This window comes from Malus domestica, chromosome 05 (genome assembly GCF_042453785.1).
Source record: "Malus domestica chromosome 05, GDT2T_hap1".
In the NCBI taxonomy this organism is placed as follows: domain Eukaryota; kingdom Viridiplantae; phylum Streptophyta; class Magnoliopsida; order Rosales; family Rosaceae; genus Malus; species Malus domestica.
In genome coordinates this window covers 3,245,482-3,267,739 of record NC_091665.1, presented here as the reverse complement: position 1 = coordinate 3,267,739, position 22,258 = coordinate 3,245,482, and the positions used below count along the sequence as shown (strand labels likewise).

The 22,258-nt window shown below is 38.2% G+C and overlaps 2 protein-coding genes and 1 non-coding gene across 4 annotated transcripts; 2 read left to right on the top strand and 1 right to left on the bottom strand.

Moving 5' to 3' along the window:
* The first annotated feature begins 778 nt into the window (after positions 1–778).
* Positions 779–5,270, top strand: LOC103437224 (pentatricopeptide repeat-containing protein At3g09040, mitochondrial). 2 transcript variants are annotated; one of them, XM_070822106.1, is made up of 2 exons: positions 779–4,373; positions 4,929–5,270. In XM_070822106.1, the coding sequence occupies exon 1, from the start codon at positions 953–955 to the stop codon at positions 4,013–4,015; it is 3,063 nt and encodes a 1,020-aa protein (XP_070678207.1). In that variant the 5' UTR covers positions 779–952; the 3' UTR covers positions 4,016–4,373; positions 4,929–5,270. The 2 variants fall into 2 exon arrangements, with proteins under 2 accessions (XP_070678207.1, XP_028957677.2); XM_029101844.2 differs by having other exon boundaries at positions 779–4,379.
* Positions 5,271–8,595: 3,325 nt separating this feature from the next.
* On the top strand, positions 8,596–8,807 carry LOC114825316 (small nucleolar RNA U3). The gene has a single exon (XR_003773958.1). It is a non-coding gene; the product is annotated as a small nucleolar RNA U3 (small nucleolar RNA).
* Positions 8,808–10,904: 2,097 nt separating this feature from the next.
* On the bottom strand, positions 10,905–14,339 carry LOC139196003 (uncharacterized). Its single transcript, XM_070821664.1, has 6 exons — positions 14,090–14,339; positions 13,395–14,023; positions 12,949–13,239; positions 12,486–12,566; positions 11,498–12,194; positions 10,905–11,197 (listed from the first exon to the last, which is right to left on the bottom strand). Exons 1-6 carry the CDS (start codon positions 14,337–14,339, stop codon positions 10,905–10,907), a joined length of 2,241 nt encoding a protein of 746 aa, XP_070677765.1.
* Between the last annotated feature and the right edge of the window lie 7,919 nt (positions 14,340–22,258).

The following is a 22,258-nucleotide window of genomic DNA, read 5'->3' as shown; positions in this document are numbered from 1 at the left end:
TGACTTCTGCTAGATTGAATAATGAGCTATGAATTGAACCGTACAGACTTCTACAGGGGTTCCGGCTAATATGTTAATTTCCATGAATTCATTTGCACCTGAGTTACTTATTTTGTTTTATATTTTGGCATGGCGTACTTATGAATATGGTTATGTGAAGCATGATTTGAATTGATATATATATATATATATATATTTATTTATTTTTATTTATGCATATGTTTATATTCTATTTCTAAGAAAATTATACATGTTTTATGGCAAAGGGTTAGAGCATTTTAATGATGAAATGGTTTTGAAAAACATTTGTTTTTGCCCACTCACATTTTATGTTTTGCGCTCCTCCGGGTTTTAGGTAGACTTGCTGTTGGTGGCTTTGAGGATCTTGGCGGTTCTAACATAATAAAATATTTGTAGGACATTTTCTGGTACTGTATATATAATTAGTACTTGTCCTATTGAACTGCACCTAGACTTTCTATGCTCTGATTAGGAGTATTTACACTTGTATCTCACTCCTAGCACTTCCTGTTTATTAGTGCACATTAGTAACTTTTGGTTTTTATTTATTCGTATATTTCTTATCTTTATTGCTTCCGCATTGTGCACATGGCTACGTCACCCTCACGTGACGCCCAGCATGCCTCGATCTTGGTCGGGGTGTGTCAACTAAACAAACTTATAACAATGAGCAAAATTTTATCAAGAATTATACAAATTAATTAGGGCTTGTTTTTATTAACAGAAGTTAATACAAGTTAAGTAAGGCTTGTGTTTTTTTACAATTACATTAAATTCATTTAAACTACCAAGAAAGATAACACAAGTTAATTAGGGCTTGGTTTTACTAACAGAAGTTAGTTTAAATGAAGAAGATCGCACAATTTTGAAGCCAACACCAAACGACGCGCACCCGTCTCGGTTAAGGCTGGCACTAGTGCGTCATGAGTCAATGCGTTTCAGACCTCCTCCCTCCAAAACCTTACACTTCTTCCACCGAAAGCAGAGCCTCTCTACTATTCCGTCCGAGTCGGTCTGCCAAGATGGAGCATCTGAGTCCCATTACACCCCTCTCTTGCAGATATGTCTACAGCAATGCAAGTATATTAAGACCCATAAGGTGTTCGACGAAATGCCTGACAGGCTGCTGGCTCGTGCTTCCAGGACCTGCAAGGCTGTCCACGCCCGCAGCTTGACATTTGGGATTTCATCCAAAGGGCTTCTGGGAAATGCCATTCTGGGTTTTTATGCCAAGTGCGGTAATGTGGATTTTGCCAAGAAGGCATTTGACTGCCTTGAAAACAAGGATGTGTTTGCTTGGAACTCAGTTTTGTCAATGTATTCGAGTAAGGGATTGCTGAAACAGGTTGTTAAGTCATTTGGATCGATGTGGAATGGCAGGGTTATGCCGAACGAGTTCACTTTCGCAATGGTTTTGTCTGGTTGTGCAAGATTGGCTGGTGTTGAATATGGTAGGCAAGTTCATTGTGGTGTTATTAAGACGGGGTTTGAGTCGAGTTCATTTTGTGAAGGTGCACTCATTGATATGTATGCCAAGTGCAATTGTATAAGTGATGCACGGCGGGTATTTGATGGCGTGTTGAAGTTGGATACAGTTGCTTGGACAACAATGATCTCAGGGTATGCTCAAGCTGGATTGCTCGAGGAGGCACTTAAAGTGTTTATGGAGATGCAAAGAGTAGGTGGTTTTCTGGACCAGGTGGGATTCGTGACTGTCATAAATGCATGCGTTGGTCTAGGAAGGCTAGATGACGCATGTGAGTTGTTTTCCCGGATGCCCAGTCCTAATGTTGTAGCATGGAATGTGATGATTTCTGGGCATGCCAAGAGAGGCAATGAGGAGAAAGCTGTTAACTTTTTCTTGAGGATGAGGAAATCTGGCGAAAAACCGACAAGATCCACGCTAGGAAGTGTTTTGAGCGCAATTGCTAGTTTAGCTGCTCTAGACTATGGCTTGCTAGTTCACAATATGGCAGTAAAACTGGGGTTAGATTCTAACGTTTATGTGGGAAGTTCTTTAATCAATATGTATGCCAAGTGTGAAAAGATGGATTCGTCAAAGAAAATATTTGATTATCTACCAGAGAAAAATGTTGTCTTGTGGAATGCGATGCTTGGGGGTTATGCCCAAAATGGGTATGCCAGTGAAGTTATAGAATTGTTTACCATTATGAAGGGGTGTGGTCTTTGCCCTGATGAATTTACCTACACTAGCATTCTTAGCGCATGCTCTAGCTTGGAATATCTAAACATGGGTTGTCAGTTGCATTCACATATCATCAAGAATAAACTTGCATCAAATTTATACGTGGGAAATGCATTGGTTGATATGTATGCTAAATCAGGGGATCTGAAGGAAGCAAGGAAACAATTTGAGCTTATAAGAAATCGAGACAATATATCATGGAATGCAATTATTGTTGGATACGTACAGGAAGAAGATGAAGACGAGGCTTTTAATATGTTCCGAAGAATGAAATTGCATGGAATTGTGCCTGATGAAGTCTCCTTGGCAAGTATACTAAGTGCGTGTGCAAATGTTCAAGCACTAAAGATGGGACAACAAGTCCACGGTCTCTCAGTTAAAAATGGGCTGGAAACAAGCCTCTATTCTGGGAGCTCCCTTATTGACATGTATTCTAAATGTGGGGTCATCGGCAATGCACGTAAAGCTCTCTGTTATATGCCCCACTGGAGCGTGGTCTCTGTGAATGCTCTAATTGCTGGTTTTGGCTATAGCAACTTGGCAGAAGCCATTAATTTGCTTCATGAGATGCAGGAGATAGGATTGAACCCAACTGAAATTACTTTTTCAGTCCTTCTAGATGCATGTAGTGGACCTCTCATGTTAACTCTGGGAAGGCAAATCCACTGCATAGTACTAAAGAAAGGCCTTTTGTGTGATGTTGACTTCTTGGGTGTCTCTCTCCTAGGCATGTACATGAACTCCCAAAGCAAAGTAGATGCAACAATTCTTTTCTCGGAGTTCCCAAAGCCAAAAAGCAAAGTATTATGGACCTCTATGATCTCAGGACTCAGTCAAAATGATTGCAGTGAGGAGGCGCTACAGTTGTATCGAGAGATGCATAGCAATAATGCCCTACCTGACCAAGCAACATTTGCTAGTGTTCTTCGAGCATGTGCTGTCATTTCTTCTTTGAAAAATGGTAGAGAGATCCATTCCCTCATTTTTCATACCGGTTTTGATCTGGACGAGTTAACTTGTAGTGCCCTCGTAGACATGTATGCTAAATGTGGGGATGTGGGTAGTTCTGTGCATGTTTTTAAAGAAATGGGTACTAAAAATAGTGTCATTTCTTGGAACTCAATGATAGTTGGGTTTGCTAAAAATGGTTATGCAGAAGATGCATTGAAAATCTTTGATGAGATGAGACACTTTCATATTTTGCCTGACGATGTCACATTCCTTGGCGTTCTCACTGCATGTAGTCATGCAGGGAAGGTAGCTGAAGGCCGACAAATGTATGATTCTATGGTTAATAAGTATAGTATCCAACCCAGGGTCGATCATGTTGCCTGCATGGTTGATCTTCTAGGCCGGTGGGGATTTCTTAAAGAAGCAGAGGAGTTTGTTGACAGACTAGATTCTGACCCAAATGCTATGATTTGGGCCACATTACTTGGTGCTTGCAGATTACATGGAGATTACATAAGGGGACAGCGTGCGGCTGAGAAACTCATTGAGTTAGAACCACAAAATTCTTCAACATATGTGCTGCTTTCTAATATACATGCTGCATCAGGAAACTGGGATGAGGCTAGCTCTTTGAGGAGAGAAATGAAAGAAAAGAAATTGACAAAGGTTCCTGGTTGTAGTTGGATTGTAGTGGGACAGACAACAAGTTTGTTTGTTGCTGGGGATAAGTCTCATCCAAATGCTGGTGAAATCATTGCGGCTTTAAAGTATTTGACAGCAGTAATGAAAGAAGAGGGCTATGTTGATGAGACAGATTATTTCTTCAATGAAGAATAGTGAGAGAAGCTCCTATCCCTATGGTATTGAGGCCAATTGCATATTGTAACACTATGCATGAACATCCCAAGGCCTCTCCCTCTGCAAGACTGAAACCCGAATGAATATCCCAGTAGTATTCTTCAACTTCGTGGGAGAGATGTTAACCAGGGTCAGACGTCATGCAGGGTATGTTGATGCCAATGTCAGTTCCTGGAGGAACTTTGATTTACTATTTTGTTGAAGCCAAAACATACACCGACAAGGAAGCCCCTTGCACTTTGTCTTGAACATATACTGGCAAGGGAGCCCCTCACTTTGTCTCTTTGGTCGTTGGTTCCTTTTGGTCCTCTTCAACGGAATCCAGTGAACATATCTTGTAATAGTGAGCCTCTTCATGTTTCTTAAAAAAAATTTGAGTTTTAAATTTATAGGTTCCTTATTTTTTGTTTAATATTTTATGAAGCTGTTGCTTTGTATTTATTTTGGTGTTTTTTCATTGTCTTCTTTGCCATATCGACGATTCACTTTACCATTTTTTACTTTTGATAATTTTGTTGCTCAATGCTTCAGAGATGTAGCGACCTTGTGGCTTTAAAAGTTTGCCATGGAATTTGAATAGTAATGTCTTTGTGGCATGAAATATGTTCCTGCTAAGTGCCATGATTGTAGGGAAATAAATTCATCTATAGCATGTTAAAAGGGAAACACAGGTTTTAGATGAGCAAATTCTCATTCATAGTAGTGTCAGATTGTACAATTCGGACATGCACCAAAGCTTGCTTGTCTTAATGATGACTTCTGCTCAGTATTGACAATAGTTATATGCTGCCTACTTTTTTTTCCAGTATTTTGTTGTCTTCTGCTGCATTCGGTTTCATGTAATCCTATATGATCATGCTAAACCATAACAACCCTTTGCTTGTGTTGTAAGGCTGGATGTGGAGGTGGAGGATGTGGGATTTCTCTTGCCAAGGCATGGTGGGACAAAAAGCTTATAAAAACAGAAGAAATTATTCTGTCCTTTGATGACGAGTTGAAGATTCTCCAAGGACATTCTCTTTAAAGTGAGACTTTTCAAATGGACTGCCACCTCATGTTTTTATCGCATTGTTTTATAATGTTACCTCTATGATAGGATGAGAAGTTATTACCTACTTTAACTATCTCGGGTCAAGCTGTAAATTTTAGAAAACCATAAATGGGGTTCATAACAGATTGGACACAATGCAATATTACAAATTTCATATAACCAGATACAGTCAATCATTCGAAATCCATGGTATTTTTTCACATATAATTAAATTTTTGTACATTCATTGCACTTCCAATTTCATCCTTAAGAAATTTGGAAATTTACTTTTTTCTTTTGACAAGCAACGATATTTGGTATTTCATTAATCATCCGAGAGCAATAAATAGGTGCCAATGGGGGTACAATTCTTCAGTGATCAAGAAAATGATCTGGAGGTGAATTTGCACAAAAGAGACTATAATAGTATACCCCTAGACAACTACCACATGTACGAGAACTTCCCACTACACCCATACAAACCTATCACAGAAGTGATATATAACATATTTATATAGGTGAATGCAAGCCACATAAAGTCATCGTGAGAGCGAGACCACATAAAGTCATCGTTAGTAGACGATACCACATAATACAACGCTCAAAGCAAAAACCAAGTACAACCATCTTTGTAGCGCGGCCACAACACTCGTTAGGCGATACGATATAGTTAGACTAAACTAACTCATTACTAAACTAGGCTAAAAAACACAAAACGACACCATCTGGTTGGGGAAAGAACCCGCAGGCAAGGATCACAGTCGTGTTGAGGCACAAGATGGCAAAAACCCTAAACACCATTCGAGTCCGCCACATCCATAAGTCCAGCAGAGATGCAATATGAACCCCAGGCGACACAAATTCCAGATCTAAAAAATGCAACCATCAACAAGAACGACCCAAACAGAGCCACCGCCAGATTTTCAAACCCAAACCAAAGCAACACCACTAAGGAGGCGCTGTGCTCAAATCTGAGCATGGATTCTGGCAAATCAAAACACCAAGCAGAGTGACGAACACGTGATTCCAATGCACCAGCACCCTTGGGAGGGCAAGGTCCGGATCTGAATGTAGGGGAGAGACAAGTGAGAAAGGCTAGGGTTTGGCTCTGGTTCAAGGGGGTTTCTGAAGAGAGTTTCTAGAGAGAGGGTTTTATTAATAGCTTATTGATTTGGAAATTTACTAGTTGAGTTGCAACTGGTGAATTGTCCTGATGGTTAGAGATTTCTTCCTCAACCTTATGCATTTTGGGTCTAGATCCTCATCCCTCTTTATGGATTGTACCAAAACAATTGACGCAAAAGTTTTGTCCTAACTACATATGAAAAATACTTGACTCTTATACATAATATGAATCATTCACATATAAGATAAATGATAATTGCAAGAAGTGGATGCTCTCGTGTTTTAGATATTCTTCTTCACCCCATTGCGTTTCAAGTTCAAATTCTCTCTCCTATTCCTTAGTGATTATTAGCTTAAGTCTAGTATTACATTTTCTCCACTTTCATTTTTTTATACTCATTTTACATTTTTTTTTAAATTTAGAGATAAATTAAAATCCTGTAATTTCATGCATCTTCAAATTCCAATAAATCTACCTAACTTCTTCTAACAAAAATTAATATACTAAGATAAATTCATTTGCAAAACATACGGTCCAACTAAAAAGTAGTAAAACATAATATACTTACAAACAAGACATATTAATTTGTGATACAAGTTGATTATAAAAAGAATCTGTTATATATAGTTGATTACAAAAATTTAAAATAAAATCTATAAATGGTGTTTAGAGCAAGAAGAAAAACACTAAATAACAAAAAAAAAAAAGAAAAAAAAAAAAGAAAAAGGAAAAAAAGAAATGCCAATGCGACTATTACTATGTAATATGTATGCCAGTAATTTCCACTTCCCTCCCCAACGTCCCTCTCTCTGTGTAAAAAAACTCTTACAAGCATGACTGCAACTCCTGCAAAGCACAGTAAAAAACCCAACTCTGGTTTCTCTGCACCTTCCTTAACGTCTCTTTCTTTCCATTCGATTCTTGAGAGGCTGCATTTATGCATTATTCTTACCTTTCATACCAAATCCTAGATCTGGCATTTACCATTAATTATATTTATCCACACAAACGCCTTTCTGTTAAAGCAGCCTAGATTTCACGTTTCCAGCCATAATTTGAATTTGTTTCTTTAAAGTTAGGACAAAACTTTTGCGTCAATTGTTTTGGTACAATCCATAAAGAGGGATGAGGATCTAGACCCAAAATGCATAAGGTTGAGGAAGAAAAAAACATGCACATAGCATTTTGAACTTAGGACCTTTTGTTAATTTTAAACAACAAAAATCATTGTTTCTAATTAAACTTCTTTATCCCCAAATTTTATAAATTTATACTCTTATAAAAAGAAATTTGTAAAAAATGGAAAGTAAATAAGCACACATGGTGTTTTGAACCCAAGATCTCCTCATTATTTTCAAATGATAAACCACCACTTCTAGTTAAATTTCTATGTCTTTGAACCAAATTTTATATATTTATACTCTTATAAAAATATATATAAATACCCCTAATTTTTTTGGACCCTGAACGGTTGCCCTGCCTGCACTGGGCCTGGGCCGGCCCTGAGTGGTAGAAGCTACCAGTTTCAGAAGTTCATTTCTTTACCGCAAGGGCAATAAAGAAAGTTGATTTGTTTTTGGCAAGAGTACGGAAAAAAAAACAGAGGGAGGGGCGATAAGTGTCGAAAAGAATATTTCAACCGCATCTGCAAAAGCATTCATTTGAGGCCAATCAAGAACTCTGCATTCTTTGTTTCTTGTTCATTAACATTTCATCGATAGTTCGTGTTTTTGATACATTTTTTTATGGAAAGATCTGGAGTGAGTCGACAATCACTTAACTATGGTGTTTGAATCATACAAAATGAAACTGGGAATCCCATTCAAGTGGCAGTCTTACGGTAGAAATTGATCGGCCAGATGAGTTTGTAACACCGGTCAGATGTATCAACACAACAAATGGACAAACACGATGTTTCTAAAAGAAATAAATGTTCATGATTATAATCACATGATCCCAAACAATTTTGAATACAATGACGCTTTGCAAGGATTATTTTTAGATGGAGATCTAAAAACTAGACGGTTTCGATCATTCAAATTCAACGCGACGTGTGTAATAACTAGGTTGCAAGTGATTGGAGCAATTTGACTCCAGGGATCGTGAAATCCCATCAGAAACCACTAGGAAGGCTCAGTTTTCAGAGAAACTTGATACAAACATACAAGCAATCTACCAACACAATTAATCATGTTTTAACTTTAAACAATCATCCAAAGCAACGACACAGCTTTTCTGTTGTTTAAATATCCAGAGAGCGGTTTGAAGCTTGAAAAGTAATTGATCAAAAAAGAGAGAAAGCAAGTTCTTTAACTGTTAGGCGGAACATCGCGCTTAAGTCCCACATCGACCGCATCCAAAATAGTATAGCTGTTCATATACCTGAACGAAGGACAACAGTTCACGACCTTACTTGAACAGGATCTGTTCTATAGAATCGTACCTCTGTATCCTTGATTTCTAAGGAGACAGGAATCCCAACCTGGTGGATGAATAATGACCGTGCGATCAGAGCGTGATTAACAGTTTCTGGATCCTAGGTTCCATCAAGCAGTGGATGATCGTTTTCAGCCAGTTTCTCTGTCTGGGGTGGTCGCACGGTAGTCTGACAGGTTCATTTTTTTCTTTTTTTCCCTTTCTTTTTCTCTCTCTTTAACGTTCGCTTTTGGTTTATTTCACCAGCTCACCCACGGAAATCAATTATTTCTTCTTTCGTTTTTAATATTGATTTTTCATTTCTGCAGACTAAATAGAGATAGAAAGAAAATCGCAGGATTGATAGATAAAAAATGTAGGACTGTGTTCAGCAGCGGATTCACATGGGAGCCGGTGGGCTTGGGACCCTTCGAACGCTGGGAGAAGCTCCTATTGATCGACCACACAGAGGGTTTTAAGCACCTGACCATTTCCTTTTTTTTTTACTACATCGATATTTTTACACTAAGTGTAGAAGGAGTTCGACAAAGCCACACAATGAGCGGACTATTTCGTTTTTAATTTCGTGTTTTAAATTTTTTTTTCTTACTAGATATTTCATGTTCCTTGAAGACTGTAAATTTTAATTGTACTCATAATTTAACCTGGTTCCTCCTTTTTTGTTATTTCATTTGAAGCTCTACATTGTAGTTGTTTTCTGGTGCTTTTGCTTCCTTTGCTTTTCCTAGAAAATGAAAGACTCTGCCTGACTGCCTCATTCATTTTCATCTTTGAAGCAACAAAAAGGGGTTTGATATAATGATTGGTTGCATTCGGAAAGAAAAAGGTTTACTCTTTCTTTTATCTACATCCCGATAGTGATGGGGAGCGACAACTTGTTAGTCAAAACGACATGAACCATTTTTTAACTAATTGATGAAAAAGAAATCTATTTATGATTGCAATTTTGGAAATATTATGCAGTATGTACAACAATCTAATTGTCAAACTGCTTAGCATAACGATCTAGTGGCATTATTTTGGGGTTTAAGAGTAAAATCCCATGTTCGAATCTCGTAATTTGTTATTATTAACTTATTGTGAGACTTACACCAAATTTCTCATATTTTAGTATAAATATATTGTGTGCTTCCAATTGGCTCTTAAATAAGCACCCAGTGTTAGCAGCAATCATGATAGTACGAGCAGGCCACGTGTTACACCAAATTCCTCATATTTTATTAAGTCATGTTAGCATGCATAGATTGTTATCTTGTATGTAAGCTTTAAATCAACAATTAATGGAGCTGGAAATTTTAAGAAAATGAAGGATTCAAGAAAGATAGATTTCAGAGAGAGAGAGAGAGAGAGAGAAAGAGAGAGAGAGCTTGAAGAAGAAGTAAATGAGAAGCTTGCTTTCATTCACACGCACACTGTGCACATGTAATCGTTGGGAATAGAATATTCCCTCATTACATCATTCAAATATAGCCATTCATTCATCTACCCTATAAAGTAATGATACATGACATAAACTATCACTTACTCTAAGATTACATTTTAGTTGCACACTTGGACTGTGATCTAAGGGTTGACATTTAAACTGAGTTCTACTCTTAGTTCTTATAACATTTCATCATATACACTTATAAACTAACACTCCCTTCTAAGTGTTGTGCTGAAATCACTTCTAAAGCTTTCCTCAGAAATTCAGATCGATCCCTTGCTAAAGCTTTGGTGAAGATATCTGCAATATGTTCTTCAGTCTTGCAGTATAGCAGATCAATCTCACCATTGTGAAGTGCATCTCAGTTGAAATGAAATCTTTGATTGATATGTCTGGTTTTGTGATGATGAATTGGATTCTTTGATATGGCAATAGCTGAAGTGTTATCACATAGCAACTGAGTTGGTTCTGCTTGCTCTTCTCCAAAATCAAAGAGCACAAATCTTAGCCAAATGGCTTGTGCAGTGGCTTCTGCTGCACTGATATATTCTGCCTCTGCAATTGAGAGAGCTACACTGCTTTGCTTGATTGAGGCCCAAGAAAACACCCATGAACCAAGATTAAAAGCATAACCTGATGTGCTTCTCATGTCATCTTCATTTCCACTCTAGTCACTGTCACAATAACCAATCAACATTGCACCTTTTCCTTTCTCATAGGCAATGCCATAGTTCACAATGCCTTGTATGTATCAGCACTATTTTAGTTGTCCCCATATGCTTCTTGGTAGGATTATGCATGAACCTAGCCAATAAGCTTGCTACAATCATGATGTCTGGCCTAGTTGCAGTTAAGTATAGCAAACTCCCCACATTTGCCTATACAAAGTCTCATCTGCTAGATCACTTCCATCTAATTTTGAAAGCTTCTCATTCACAGCCAATGGTGTTACAACAAGTTTACAATCCATGAGTCCAAATTTTTCAAGCAAAGTCTTTGTATACTTCTTCTGGTGCAAGAAAATGCAGGTATCTGTCTGCAATACTCCATGACCAAGAAAATGGTGAAGCAATCCTAGATCAGTAATCTCATACTGTCTCATCATCTCATTTTTAAACTTAGTCATCATTTCCTTCGTTCTTCCTGTGTAGATAATGTCATATACATATAGTGACACAATGAAAATGCCACTGTGAGATGCCGTGGTAAACAGTGTAGTTTCACTTGGACTTCTATTGAATCTATACTTTGTAAAATAAGAGTTTATCACTTCATACCAAGCTCTTGGAGCTTGCTTCAGACCATATAAAGCTTTCTTAAGAATGTACACTTTATCTTTTTTGCCTTGTATCACAAAGCCAGATGGTTGGTCTACATACACCTTCTCATTCAACACTCAATTTAGAAATGTTGACTTTACATCTAACTGAAATAACTTCCAACCTTTCTGTGTAGCAAGGGCCACCAAGGTTCTTATGATGTCAAGTCTTGCCACTGGAGCAAAAGTCTCATCAAAGTCTATTCTAGGCGTCTGGGAATAGCCTTTTGCAACCAACCTTGCTTTCTTTCTCTGCACAGATTCATCCAGATTCAATTTTGTCTTATAGACCCATTTAACTCTAATGATTGGTATATCTAACGGTCTATCAACTAGCTCCCAAGTGTTGTTCTTCTTAATCATGTTTTCATCTTCCATAGCCTTCTGCCATGATTCATCCTTGGTAGCTTCTTCAAAATTTTCTGGTTCTATAATGCACAAATTGCACTTCTTATACACTTTTGCAATACTTTTGTACTTGAGAGGAGTGTGATCAATATCCTGTGGACTTATCATCCTTCCTTGATCATAGATTTCAGTGATTGAGCTTAGCACTTCACTATCTTTATTTATTTCACATTGTGCTTTAGAACCATAAGAACTCCCTTCATACCCTTGTTCTCCTTCTGACACTTCAGTAATTTGAATACTCACACTTCTTTCCTTCTGTGCATTCCAATCCCAACATGCATCTGCATTGAATACAACATCTTTGGAAACAATCACGTTCCCAGATTCAATTTTATATAGTCTATATCCCTTCTCACAACTACTATACCCCAAGAAAATGCACCTCTTGCTTGCTAAATCCAATTTCTGTTTCTGTTGTGTTGGCACATGAGAATAACACAATGAACCAAACACCTTTAGATGCTTAATTACTGGTTTTCTCCCACTGTATACTTCAAAAGATGTTTTGTTATTCAAAGCTTTGGTTGGACATCTATTCAGGATATACACAGAGGTATTGACTGCCTCAACCTAAAAATCAAGTGGAATCTTCTTCTCCAACATGAGACACTTAGCCATTTCCAAAATAGTCATGTTCTTTCTCTTTGCCACACCATTTTGTTGTGGTGTGTATCGAGTGGTGAGTTGTCTTTCCATGCCTACCTCTTCACAGAATCTATCGAACTCCATTGAAGTGTACTCTCTTCCTCGATCACTTCTAAGCTTCTTCAGCTTATAACCATTCTGCAACTCCACAATAGCTTTGAATCTTTTAAACACACTACGGACTTCAGATTTGTGTCTTAAAAAAAATAAACCCAACATATCCTTGTGCAGTCATCTATGAAGGTGAGAAAATATCGATTCTCATCCTTTGTAGTTGTCTGCATTGGACCACAGATGTCACTGTGTATAAGCTTTAGAGGAGTTGATTCCCTAGTAGTAGCTTCCCTTGGAAATGCCTCTCTAAATTGTGTACCAAGAACACAACTTTCACGCACTCCTTTAACTGCTTTGATTTCTGGTAATCCTACCACCATTTCTTGTTCCTCATCAACTTCAAATTGTTCATGTTCAGATATCCCAATCTTCTGTGCCACATAGTAGTAGAGTGGCATACACTTGCCTTAAAAACAATATGCATTCCATACTGCAATTTCATTGGAAAGCTTCGATTTCCCCTCATTGGTACTCTTGCAACCATGTTGGAATATGAACTGTCATCATAGATTTCCACCTTGTGATCTCCAAACACCAAGTAGTAGCCATGCTCCATCATTTGACCCACATTAAGTAAATTTTCTTTCAGTCTAAGCACAAGCATAACCTCCTTGATGTATCTCTTGCTTATTTTAGTTTCAACCATAAGACTCCCTTTACCAGTCACTTCAACAAGTTGTCCAGTACCCAGTTCAACCTTTGCAGTCAATTCTTGTCAATATCAACAAGTAGATCCTCCCTACTTGTCATATGATTACTATACCCACTATCTACAAACCATACATCATCACATCCTTTTACACTAGTATTAGTTTTATTACTAGCATAAAACATAGTTAGTGTAGATTATACCTGAATGGCATAATTGAGCTGTTGCACTGGTTTCTTGCTATTGTAGTCCCTTGCAAGATGACTAAACTTGTCACAGTTGTAACACTTTGGCTTTCCTTTGAATCGACACTCACTGAAATGCAATTTGTCATAATGTTTCCAAGGATTTCTAGCACCATCAGTGGGTCTGTTATCCCAATTTTTACCTTTTGCCTTCCAATTCTTCTCGTACTTAGCATTTTGATTTCCAGTGAACTTAACTGGTTTGGGATTCACACTAAGACTAGCAAATGCTCTCTCAGTTTTGTTTTTAGAATGCCTATCTAGTCTCAACTCAAAACTCTTCAAAGAGGCTACCACTTCTTGTACCTCAATCACATCCAAATCCTTCAAATGCTCAATAACAGAACATATAGAGTCATAAGCTGATGGCAAACTAATTAACAACTTTTGAACAACTCTCTCTCGAGATAATTCATCTCCATAGCTCCGCATTTGATTTATTAAATCAAACAGTTTTGTAAGATAAACAAAAAGTGATTCATCATCTCTCATTCTTGTATATTCAAACTCCCTATGAAGACTTTGCAACTTAACACTTCTAACATGTTTATCACCATGGTATTCTTGCTGCAGAATGTCCCATGAACCTTTTGAGGTTTCCTCATGAGAAATTATGGGGAATATCTCATCTGAGACAACTCCCTAGATCAGACCGAGAGCTTTAGCATCCTTCATAAGTCTCTTTGTAAGAATCATCTTCCCAGTGCAACTTGATTCCTCATTTTCTTTATTCTTCCCATCAGATTCACTATCGTTCTTCGAATCTGAGCTTTCGAACCCTTTTTCAACTAGATCCCACAGTCCATGAGACTTGTAAATGGTCTTCATCTTAATACTCCATAACTCATAGTTATCAAAGTTGAAAATCAGTGCTCTCACCTCACTACTACCTGATCCTGCCATGTTAGACTCATATCACAATCAACTCGAGCTTAATTTTGAGTTTCTTGGTAGCTCATTCATATATCCAAACGCCCAGTAGCATTTGATCGAACTTGGCTCTGAGGCCATGTTAGCATACACAGATTGTTATCTTGTATGTAAGCTGCAAATCAACAATCAATGAAGCTGGAAATTTTAAGAAAATGAAGGATTCAAGAGAGAGAGAGAGAGAGAGCTTGAAGAATAAGCAAATGAGACACTTGCTTTCATTCACATGCACACTATGCACATGTAACCGTTGGGATTAGAATATTCCCTCATTACATTATTCAAATCTAGCCCTTCATTCATCTACCCTATAAGGTAATGACACATGACATAAACTATCACTTACTCTAGGATTACATCTTAATTGCACACTTGGACTGTAATCCAAGGTTGACATTTAAACTGAGTTCTACTCGTAGTTCTTATAACATTTCAGCATATACACTTATAAACTAACAAGTCATTGTGTGAGTTACACCAAATTCCTCTCATGTGTAGAATCTCCACGGAAACTTAACCAAACTGAACTGTACACGTGCAAAATAAAAGTCAGCGGAACCAATACTTAATAGTAACATGACTCTGCTCCTATGTTAACCTTCCATTGCTCCGGTCTTGCCAATTTAAGTGTTCAACTGCGAAGTCTTAGTTTCATCTGTCTGATTTGGGACTTCATAGGAGTTGCCATGGTCTTTAAATTAGTGAAGGCAAGAAGCATTAGTCTCTCAATGTTTTTCGATCTGGACTTTGGAGATAGCGGATCTAGCTGCTGCTACTTGTCCTCCATGGATGTAGTCAAGAAGAGATAATAATCCATCTGGAGTCTGGAAAAGTCGAGATTTATGTTGTTTTTGTCAAACTAATTGTTCTTGGATACACAAGTGAATTCTACTGGTAAAAAACTTGAATACTCTCATGCAGCTAGTAAAGAGGGATCATTGAACTATGTAGGTTGTAATCAGACTTGGTTGTCTAATATCTAATGTGGGCGTGACAAGGTACCAATGTTAGTTGAATGTCTGTTGCTATCTAATCTAGTGCAGTGGAAAGATAAGAATAATAGAGATAAATATCATTTTCTCAAGTAGTCATCTTCGCTCTCCGTTCGCTCTTTGACATTTCGAGCTTTTATCTGTAGTACATTTGTATACAAATCTAACTTCTTGTTCCGTCTGTTGGTTGTGTGTTAGGGCTCAAGCGAGTAGTGGCAGGTTAAGTTTTTCAAGCCTATTAAAGGTGGTTTTATTTTGGTTTGTAGCCCTAGTTTTGATAGTATATATAAGATATTATGATTGAGGTTTATATTGTGTGAATGCTTGTGGAAGAGTGGAAAAATCGTGATCGCTTATCTTTGTCTACTGTTTTTGCATTCTCATTTGGCTTCTTGAACTCCATATTTTGAGTACCTAGAAATTAGAACATATGCATTTTGAAAAGCAATAAGCTAAGTTGAGGAGTGATTGTAAAGTTATAACTGCCTTTAATACAGGGTTTACAGTTATTCTGCACCCTCCTTTCGGGTGTTAATAACAGCTCCCTAGTAGAGGGTGTTGAAATCCCCAACAAGAGCAACGAATGATAAGCATTAGTAGGGGATTAAAAAGATGGTATGGCGATGCATTGTGTTATTTGAGAGAAACTTATGGTTCGAACGGATGACTAACTACGACAGTTTCCACACTTGATGAGATCAAAATACCGAAATCTCTCATGCTTTTATGAGAGTGGTCTAATTAGGCGCGTGGTTAGGTTGCACAGTCCGAGTTTTCTTCTAGCTTTCATGCTCCCCAATGGTAGCCATACAAACTCCACAAAATGCTCCTTGATATTGATCTTTACCAACTCAAGCTCTTATTTTCCAAATTTCATGATTAATGCATGACCATTATTAATTTAGAGAATTGTTATTGGCACTCTAAATTCCTCATTCTATACTCCTAACTTTCTATATTTAGAAAGAAAAATACACTTGTGAGGAGTGTAGAATGAGATTTTTGGAGTGCCAATAACACTTTCAGTAATTTATTCGGAGAAAGCGATGTACATTGGTTTCATAGTCAAATATTTATGTTCTTTTTCTTTGAATTCTTTGTTATGAGATCCAATTGGTCATGCTTTCCAGTTTTATGCCCGTTCGTGTTTGAAATGGCAAATACATAGAGGGGAAGGAGATATCTCAATTATTTGTCCTAAACCCTAATGAAACAAAGGCAGTTTCTAATTCAAATTCAAGTAAAATGCTTTCCTTATTTTGGCAAAAAAGCAACATCCATTGCCTACTTTTCTTTTGCTTGACTTTCCTTTCCATTTGATGTTCTACAAGACACGTGGTAGCATTAAAGTATTTCTACAATTACAACGGAGAATGTAGGAGTACAACGAATATATTAACGGTTAAAATTTTCAAAAATCAAGATATAATAATTACAACACTCGGAATATCTCTAGTCCGGAGCACCCTAGAATTTTTGGTAATAGCAATTGCCATCCTGTAGAGTAGAAAACACTCTGAGTTTCCAATAGGGTTTCTTTTCCCTTTCAGTTGACCAATTCAGTGTTGTAACTTTTGCTTGTACAGAGTCTTTTTTCCTGGCTCATGTGTTATCTTGTACTGGCATTTTTGGAAAATACTAGCGCCACTCTCCTTTTTTAACTTTTGTTCCCAATTTTTCTCATGTAGGGTAGGGTTAGGTTTTATTTTCATTTGCTTTGATGGTTGGTCAAATCCTTTCCTTCATTTGATTGTTAAGTCTTTTTTGTCACGATCACGAGGAGTCAAATTTTATGTCCTCCATATTTTTTGTATTTTTAGATTTAGTTTTTATTTATTTTGATGAGTAAGGTTTATTTCTTCATCTGACTAGTTGTTATTTCTTTTTCCATTTCAATAAAACTTCTTCTCATACTGTCAATGCTTATTTATAAAATAATACATAAATAGGTGAATAAAACTCATTGCACTCATTAGCTAATTAATTAGCTAGTGGTCTAATGTTATTTCTCTTTCTAAGTTTGAAGCCATAACTTAAATGTATGTTAGATTTTGAAATTACCATTCTAAAAATCCTAGACGACGTTAGGCAGCTGGTCACCGTCCCGATTAATGCCTAGATGTTTAAAAATTAAAAAAGGGCGCTTAAACCTGCTGAGACGCTTGCCTAGCCGCCTAGCCTGCCCAGACGCGCTACTCACTTAGCAGAAAATAGATAACTTTGATTTTGCATTTATTTTTTACAATAAATTGTAAGATACTTGTTGCATACTTAAATGAACACTAACACTTATTTACAAGACAGATAATAGATTTACTTAAATCCACTTAGTCCGCCTAGGCGCTAGGCCCTAGCCCGCCGCCCGACTAGCTCCTAGCGTCTTTTAGAACCTTATTTGAAATACTCTACTAATGACAATTTTTCCATTTTTCAACAATATAATCACATGAAAGGCAAGAGTCTTGTGTTTTAATATCATTTCCAAAATTCCAATTTATCCTTACATATGCCACTTGTGAGCTAATTATGTAAAAAAACTCAATAATAATAAGTTATTATTCTTGAATTGCAGCATTGGTTTGATCGCGAATGCTAAAAACTTCACTAAAAATTCCACTAAAAATATATTAAGGGGCAAGAAATCAAACACAAAATCTCAAAGGAGTGAAAAATTGAGGTGAGGTGATACTGGTACTAAAAAAATGTCATCTTGTGTTTCAAAATTCAAAAGTATAAAAACATAAAATGAAAATTTACTTGAAGAAGTGTTTCAAAATTCAAAAGTGTAAAAACATAAAATGAAAATGTACTTGAAGAAGTGCAAAATGATTAGTTTAGAACTTTCATCCTACATTTGAGGTTTTGATTCGAGTCCTCATTCTCTCGATAACAAGAGATTTTTTTTCAATTTGATCGAAACACGAGGTAGTAAACAGTGACGGATCCAGGATTTTAATATTGGGTGGTCCCAATATACATAGACGAAGCTACATGAGGGCGAGGAGTGGCTGCCACCCCTCCCCTCGCCGGAAATCAAGCCTAAGAGCGGTGGTTCACCCCTCTGGTCCAAACGGAAGTGATGAAATTTCTAGTTTTCTGGCCTTTTGGGTTTCCCTGCTCTAACATCGCGCAAGCTGCGTGCGGGTTCTCATTTTTTTTCTTAAAGAGTGAGAAAAAAGAAAAAGACTTGGAAGTGCCCAAGGACTAGATGGTGGAATTTAAAAGGAGAAAAACAAGCCATTTTCAAAGAGAAAGTAATCACCCAGTATGGGTGGGATAGAGAGGGGGAAGCTAACCAAAGGTGGGATTCCATGGCTAGTTGTATCCGAAAAGTAGCAAAAGAGGTATTAGGAGAGTCCAAGGGCTCTACTCCACACCAAAAGGAATCTTGGTGGTGGAATGAGGAGGTACAAACAAAGGTGAAGGCTAAGAAGGAATGTTGTAAAGCCTTATACAAGGACATGACCGATGAAAATGGTGAAAGGTATAGAAGAGCGAAGCAAGAGGCGAAGAAAGCTGTGAAAGAAGCTAAGTTAGCGGCTTATGACGACATGTATAAGCGACTAGATACCAAAGAAGGAGATTTGGATATCTATAAACTAGCTAGAGCAAGGGAAAAGAAGCCAAGGGACCTAAACCAAGTGAGGTGCATCAAGGATGAGGATGGAAAGGTTCTTGCTACAGAGAATGCAGTCAAAGACAGATGGAGAGGTTATTTTCATAATCTTTTCAATGAAGGACATGAAATGAGTACTTCTTTAGGGGAGTTGAGTAACTCAGAAGAGTGTAGAAACTACTCATTTTATCGTCGAATCAGGAAGGAAGAAGTGATTGTAGCTTTGAAGAAGATGAAGCATAGAAAAGCAGTGGGCCCAGACGATATACCGATCGAAGTGTGGAAAGTCTTGGGAGAGACATGTATAGCAAGGCTCACTGACATTTTCAATAGGATTTTGAAAACGAAGAAGATGCCAAATGAGTGGCGAAAGAGCACTTTGGTGCCTATCTACAAGAATATAGGCGACGTACAAAATTGCATGAACTATAGGGGTATTAAGCTAATGAGTCATACAATGAAGCTCTGGGAGAGAGTCATTGAGCATAGATTGAGGCAAGAGACACGGGTTTCAGACAACCAATTCGGGTTCATGCCAGAGCGCTCAACCATAGAGGCAATCTATCTCTTACGAAGATTGATGGAAAGATATAGAGATGGGAAAAAAGATTTACACATGGTCTTTATAGATTTGGAAAAAGCGTATGATAGGGTCCCAAGAGATATTCTTTGGAGGATTTTAGAGAAGAAAGGAGTACGAGTAGCATATATCCAAGCTATAAAGGATATGTATGAAGGAGCAAAGACTGCCGTAAGAACTTATGAAGGACAAACCGAAAGCTTCCCCATAACTGTAGGATTACATCAAGGCTCATCCTTAAGTCCTTACCTTTTTATGTTGGTAATGGATGAGTTAACAGGTCATATTCAAGATGATATTCCTTGGTGTATGCTTTTCGCAGATGATATAGTGTTGATAGATGAAACTCAGGAAGGGGTAAATGCAAAGCTTAACCTTTGGAGAGAAGTGTTGGAATCTAAAGGTCTTCGCCTAAGCCGATCAAAGACAAAATATATGGAGTGCAAGTTCAGTGCAAATGGAGGCCAAAATGAGTTAGGGGTGAGGATCGGAGATCAGGAAATGCCAAAGAGCGATCGTTTTCGCTATTTAGGATCTAGCTTGCAAAAGAACGAAGAATTAGATGGAGATCTCAACCATAGAATACAAGCTGGATTGATGAAGTGGAAGAGTGCATCCAGCGTGTTGTGTGACCGCCGTATGCCACTGAAGCTCAAGGGAAAATTTTATAGGACGACAATAAAGCCGGCGATGCTGTATGGCACAGAATGTTGGGCGGTGAAGCATCAACACGTACACAAAATGGGTGTAGTGGAGATGAGGATGCTTCGTTAGATGTGTGGGTATACGAGAAAGGATAAGATTAGGAATGAGGATATCCGAGGTAAAGTAGGAGTAGCCGAAATTGTAGGAAAATTGAGAGAAAATCGGTTACGGTGGTTTGGACATGTGCAAAGAAGGCCTACTGATGCTCCGGTTAGAAGATGCGACTACGGGACAGAGGTTCAGGGCCGAAGGGGTAGAGGAAAACCTAGGAAAATTTTGGAAGAGACTCTAAGAAAAGACTTAGAGTATTTGGATCTAACGGAGGACATGACACAGGACCGAGCACAATGGCGTTCTAAGATTCATATAGCCGACCTCACTCAGTGAAGAAGGCTTTGGTGTATTTAACACAATACGTTGAAATAAAGCAAAGCTTATTTATTGATATCTCCGATAAGTTACAAATATGTACATATACATGAGTCAAAATAAACAAACAAGAGGGAGCCTTCACAAAGGTTGCTTAGGAGAAGTCTCAGCAGTCGGTAGAGCCCCAGAAAGATAAGGCACCGGAGGAGGATCATTCGGAGCCTCAGTACTGGACAGAACCCTAGAAGGAGGAGGCATCAGATGTTGATCATTTGGAGCTTCATTACGTGGTACAGCCTCAGAAGACGAAGGCAATAAATGCCTTTGAAACAAACCCACAAACCGCTGATGATCAAGTAAAACCTGACCATCAGATTCCTTCATCTGGTCAAGCTTCCTCTTCATGTTTGTAGCATAGTCATGTGCGAGCCAGTGCAACTGTTTATTCTCATGCTTGAGCCCTCTAATCTCCTGTTTGAGACTCATCACTTCAGCCGCTAATGATTCAACTTGGCGGGTTCGAGCAAATAGGCGTTGGGCCATATTAGACACAGAACCTGCACACTGAACACTTAGAGCCAGAGAATCCTTAACAGCCAACTCATCAGACCATTTGGAAAGTAGTTTGTTATCTTTGGGAGTGAGAAAGTTCCTGGCCACCACCGTAGCAGTCATATCATTCTTCATCACGGAATCCCTAACGGTAAGAGGACCAGTAGGGGATAAGAAGGATGGGTGCCATATGATGTCTGGAGAAGGCGTGGCTACCTCTTCAACAAGGTTCAAGTCAAAACGACGGTCGGAGGGGCCAGACATTTTCAAAGGTGTTGAAGAGAGAAAAGGTCGGACAAATCAAGATCTTAGAAGTGCAAGAAATGAGCTTCTACTGGTGAAGATTCAAGTGTGCTTTGGAACTTAATGCCAGCCTCTATAAAAATATGCACTCGACGGAGCCTCAGAAATCGAACAGGTGCCTTCCTAGAAATCGAAGAGGCATTTGCTTTCTCAAAAGTTGGGCTGCTCAGAGACCACGAAGGCCGATCTCAGAAATTGAAGAGGCGTTTGCTTTCTCAAAAGCTGGGCTGCTCAAAGACCACGAAGGCCGATCTTAGAAATCGAAGAGGCGCTTACTTTCTCAAAAGCTAGGCTGCTCAGAGACCACGAGGGCCGATCTCAGAAATCGAAGAGGCACCTGCTTTTCTCAGCCTTGTCAGCACATGTCACATGCACACTCAGCTTTGCTGAAATTATGGGCATTTTATTGAAGATTTCTGGTGAAGTAGAAAGCACGTGAATTTTACTGTTCAATCATCCACTTTCCATACGCACCATCAGCTCATGGGTACCACAGATAACTTTGCCAAAGATCTCTGACAAAGTTTAGACATGTGAAGCTTGCAGCTCTCACTACATCGCTATGACCAAGAAGGGTAAAAGAATAGCAAAGAAACAATACTAACAAAGTTTAGACACATAAATTTTGAAGGTCTAGCTACCATATTATTACCCACAAGGGTAAAGGAACAGCACCACTGCTGGATAATTGGAAAGTCCATATGTGTCAACCTCTATGCTCCGTGGCAAGGTAGACTAGCAAACATGCCCAACCTTTACTCACATTCGAGAAAAC

Excerpts from the sequence above, each read along its gene's own strand:
- LOC103437224 (XM_070822106.1), top strand. The coding sequence starts at position 953 with ATGCGTTTCAGACCTCCTCCCTCCAAAACCTTACACTTCTTCCACCGA.
- LOC139196003 (XM_070821664.1), bottom strand. The coding sequence starts at position 14,339 with ATGGCAGGATCAGGTAGTAGTGAGGTGAGAGCACTGATTTTCAACTTT. Across the intron at positions 12,567-12,948 it reads GAATGCATATTGTTTTTAAG|AATGGTTATAAGCTGAAGAA; the intron begins GCAAGTGTATGC and ends GTGGAGTTGCAG. Across the intron at positions 12,195-12,485 it reads TCGATAGATTCTGTGAAGAG|AAACAGAAATTGGATTTAGC; the intron begins GTAGGCATGGAA and ends CCAACACAACAG.